Genomic DNA, 4,156 nt, shown 5'->3' with positions numbered 1-4,156 from the left:
GAAATATTTCAAAAATTAATACTCAACATTTGTTTTTTGTTTGTCTGGGCAATTCATTTATTATTTTTTTATTTGTTTGTTTATTTTAATTTTGATTTGACAGAGTGAGTGAGTGAGTGAGAATGAGAGAACACAAGTAGGGGGAGAAGAAGCAGACTATCCACTGAGAAGGGAGCCTGATGTAGGGCTCAATTGTTTTGGTAACTCTATCTCTCCTTCTTTCTGAATGATATCTTTGCTGGATAGAATACTCTTGGATGCAGATTTTTCCCATTCTGCACTTTGAATATATGATGCCACTCTCTTGTGGCTTGATAAACTTCTGTTGAGAAATCTCCAGCTTCCCTTGTAAGTTAGGACTTCTTTTTTCTTGTTGCTTTTAAGATTTTTTTCTTTAGCACAATATTTTGCAAATTTAATTGCAATATGTCATGGTGTTGGCCTGGTTTTGTTGAATTTGATGGGAATTCTCTATGCCTCTCAGATCTGGATGTCTGTTTCCTTCCCCAGATTAAGGAAGTTTTCATCTCATTTCTTTACTTAAATTTTCTGCCCCTCTTCTCTCTTCTTCTTTGGGACTCCTATAATATGAGTATTACTATGTTTTATGGAGTCACTGAATTCCTTAAGTCTATTCTCATGTTGCAGAATTCCCCTGTCACTCTTTTGTTCAGCTTCATTATTTTCCATTTTGTCTTCTGTATCATTAATTCATTCATCTGCTTTTTCCAGCTTGCATGAAGCCTGTTTCCAAGAGAAAGTATTGTGATGGTGTTTTCATTAGTGCTGTTCCCATTTGAAAGAGGGATATATGCTCAAGGAAACAGATGGAGGAGGAATTTTCCATCAAATAACACACATTGAGAAAAGTACTATCAGTCTTTACAATATGAATGTTATAAAAGGAAGATAATCATATTAGATAAACACTACAGTTTACCGTTGTTTACCTTATTATCATCTTTCCCTAAAATATTAATCCTTTTATAAATTGAAGTCTACAGGACAATGGAGGAAAGCAACAACAGTTCTGAAAAGGGATTTCTTCTTCTGGGGTTTTCAGATGAGCCCCAATTAGAAAGGATCCTTTTTGTCATAATTTTGCTTTTCTACATCTTGAACATCCTGGGGAACACTGCCATCATTTTGGTATCTTGTTTAGCCCCCAAACTCCACACCCCAATGTACTTTTTCCTCAGCAATCTCTCTTGTGTGGACATTTGCTTTACCACCAGTGTTGCCCCACAGTTGCTGGTTACCATGAATAAGAAAGAAAAAAACATGAGCTATGGTGGATGTGTGGCCCAGCTCTATGTGGCCATGGGGTTGGGCTCCTCTGAGTGTATTCTCCTGGCAGTCATGGCTTATGACCGATATGCTGCTGTCTGCCGGCCTCTGCAATACACAACTATAATGCATCCTCAGCTCTGTGCATCCCTGGCCAGTGTAGCATGGCTCAGTGGACTCATAACCTCCTTAATTCAATGCTCCCTTACTGTGCAACTGCCCCTTTGTGGTCATCACAAACTGAACCATATTTTCTGTGAGGTTCCTGTGCTCATTAAGCTGGCCTGTGTGGACACAACTTTCAATGAAATAGAACTCTTTGTGGCTAGTATAATTTTTCTAATTGTACCTGTGTCACTCATCTTAGTCTCCTATGGCTTTATAACAAAAGCCATGCTGAAGATAAAATCAGCAAAAGGGCGCTGGAAGGCCTTTGGGACTTGTTCTTCCCACCTGATTGTGGTCATTATTTTCTATGGAACCATCATCTTTATGTACCTTCAACCAGCCAAAAGTAGCTCAAAAAACCAGGGAAAATTTGTCTCTCTTTTCTACACCATAGTCACCCCACTCTTAAACCCCATTATCTATACCTTGAGAAACAAAGATGTGAAAGGGGCCTTGAGAACACTGGTAATGAGAAATGTTCTTGTTTTAGAAAATATATGACTGTAGATATAACATTAGTGGGCTATTCTTAGCTCACAGATTATTTGTTCTAAGTACTGGGTTGTTTTTAAACATTGCCATAAGGAATAGTAACAGACACAGAATTCTGTAAGAAGCTAAAATACTCAAGTCACCATGGTTTTTCATTCTTTCCAAACATTCTTTGAATGAATCCAAGATCTTATGTTCTATCAACTTTTCTCTTCTTCAACCATGTTATCAAATCAATTTTCATGCACAGATTGTTTTACGCTGGAGTCCATGTGTAGCTTGTAAACCTCTGCTTATTCCTAAAAACTCAACTGAAATGTTACTGGCACTCCCCAGCTTTCTGGAATTATCATTCACCTTACCTTTAAAAAAATTATCATAATATATGTTCCCATGAAATATGAAATATACTTTATTTCTATATTTTCAAACACTGTGTGTACATATAAACACACATAATATATATGTTGTATATCATGTGTATATATGTATGTTTCCAACTTTATAACATATTTATGCATATATATGACATAATCTATAACATACATATTATATATATGTGTGCATATATATAATATTTATATATATATATATATATATATATAAAGTAAACTTGGAAATTATATATAATATGTAACTGTTTCACCATTAGTTTAAACTAGAGAATGGACAAATTTCACTATGTTGGCTTATTTGTATTATAAAAAACATAAACCTAATTCAGAATTGTGATACATTGATTACATTTGTAATGTAAATTATGACTTTTTTATTAAAAAAGTGAAATGAGTAAGCTTTTATTAAGTTGATCAGTTCACATATTATTTATTCCCCTTCTCTTAAAAGATTTAGAAATTGAGTAAAAGTGAAAGAAAAGTGTGTCATTCTTTCTGTCTTTCTGTCCAAAGAGAGTGAAATTTGTTAACTTGCCAAATCAAGTACTTTAACAGAATTGTGCAGCTATAGGAAAATTAATTTAATCTACAATCTTTTACTTTCTTTTTTTATTATGACACAGCAAGGCAAAAAAAAGCATAAAAATATCAATGAAAATAAAAAGCATAATTCATACAGAATTTGTGTGGGCTTTCATATGTTTTAAACTTGCAATGACAAAAAAGAAAAGAGGATCATTTAAAATTCTTCATATCAAAATGACGTTGTCAGTCTACAAGAGCTGAAGAGAAAATTTTGACCTGTCTCTACATCCAAAGACAAGTTTAAAGACAAAAATGCTGCACACAGGGACGCCTGGGTGGCTCAGTTGGTTAAGCAGCTGCCTTCGGCTCAGGTCATGATCCCAGCGTCCTGGGATCGAGTCCCACATCGGGCTCCTTGCTCCGCAGGGAGCCTGCTTCTCCCTCTGACTCTGCCTTCCACTCTGTCTGCCTGTGCTTGCTCTCACTCTCTCTCTCTCTCTTACAAATAAATAAATAAAATCTTTAAAAAAAAAATGCTGCACACATAAGAAAAAAAAAATCAGAGAAATTTTCTAAATAAATTAGTTAAGACCTCTATAAAGATACGTTGTGAAATTTATACCCTTTGAACACCTTGATAGCAACAAAAATAATGAATATTAAATTTATGAGAAAGAAAAATCATAAAAGACTAGTTGAATTTGCCTTCTAGAATTTTCAAATATGAGTAACACACACACTAATGGGAGTAACCTAGTGGGAACAGAGTGGGACATGTTAAGGGACACAATCTTTCATTTATAATACTCAAGATGAGAAGAAGTTGTATAAATGACTTTTTTATAGAGGCATTACTTCTTTATATCCAGAAAAGCATGGCAAAAGAAAACACAACCCACATGTCAAAGTTGGTGGGAATGCAAGCTGGTGCAACCACTCTGGAAAACAGCATGGAGGTTCCTCAAAAAGTTGAAAATAGACCTACCCTATGACCCAGCAATTACACTACTAGGTATTTACTCTAAAGACACAAATGTAGTGATCCGAAAGGACATATGCACCTGAATGTTTATAGCAGTAATGTCCACAATAGCCAAACTATGGAAAGAACCTAGATGTCCATCAACAGATGAAAGGATAAAGAAGATGTGGTATGTGTATATATACATATATATGTATATATGTATATATATATATAATGGAATACTATGCAATCATCAAAATAAATGAAATCTTGCCATTTGTGATGATGTGGATGGAACTAGAGGGTATTATGCTTAGCGAAATAG

The 4,156-nt window shown here is 34.8% G+C and overlaps 1 protein-coding gene across 1 annotated transcript; it reads left to right on the top strand.

Annotated features, from left to right (window-relative positions):
* The first annotated feature begins 1,008 nt into the window (after positions 1-1,008).
* On the top strand, positions 1,009-1,956 carry LOC131831218 (olfactory receptor 2G6). Its single transcript, XM_059173388.1, has one exon. It carries the CDS (start codon positions 1,009-1,011, stop codon positions 1,954-1,956), a length of 948 nt encoding a protein of 315 aa, XP_059029371.1.
* The last annotated feature ends 2,200 nt before the right edge of the window (positions 1,957-4,156 follow it).

The sequence above is a fragment of the Mustela lutreola genome, chromosome 5 (genome assembly GCF_030435805.1).
Source record: "Mustela lutreola isolate mMusLut2 chromosome 5, mMusLut2.pri, whole genome shotgun sequence".
In the NCBI taxonomy this organism is placed as follows: Eukaryota; Metazoa; Chordata; class Mammalia; order Carnivora; family Mustelidae; genus Mustela; species Mustela lutreola.
Note: the sequence above shows the minus strand (reverse complement) of the source record. Positions and strands in the feature narration are given on the sequence as shown.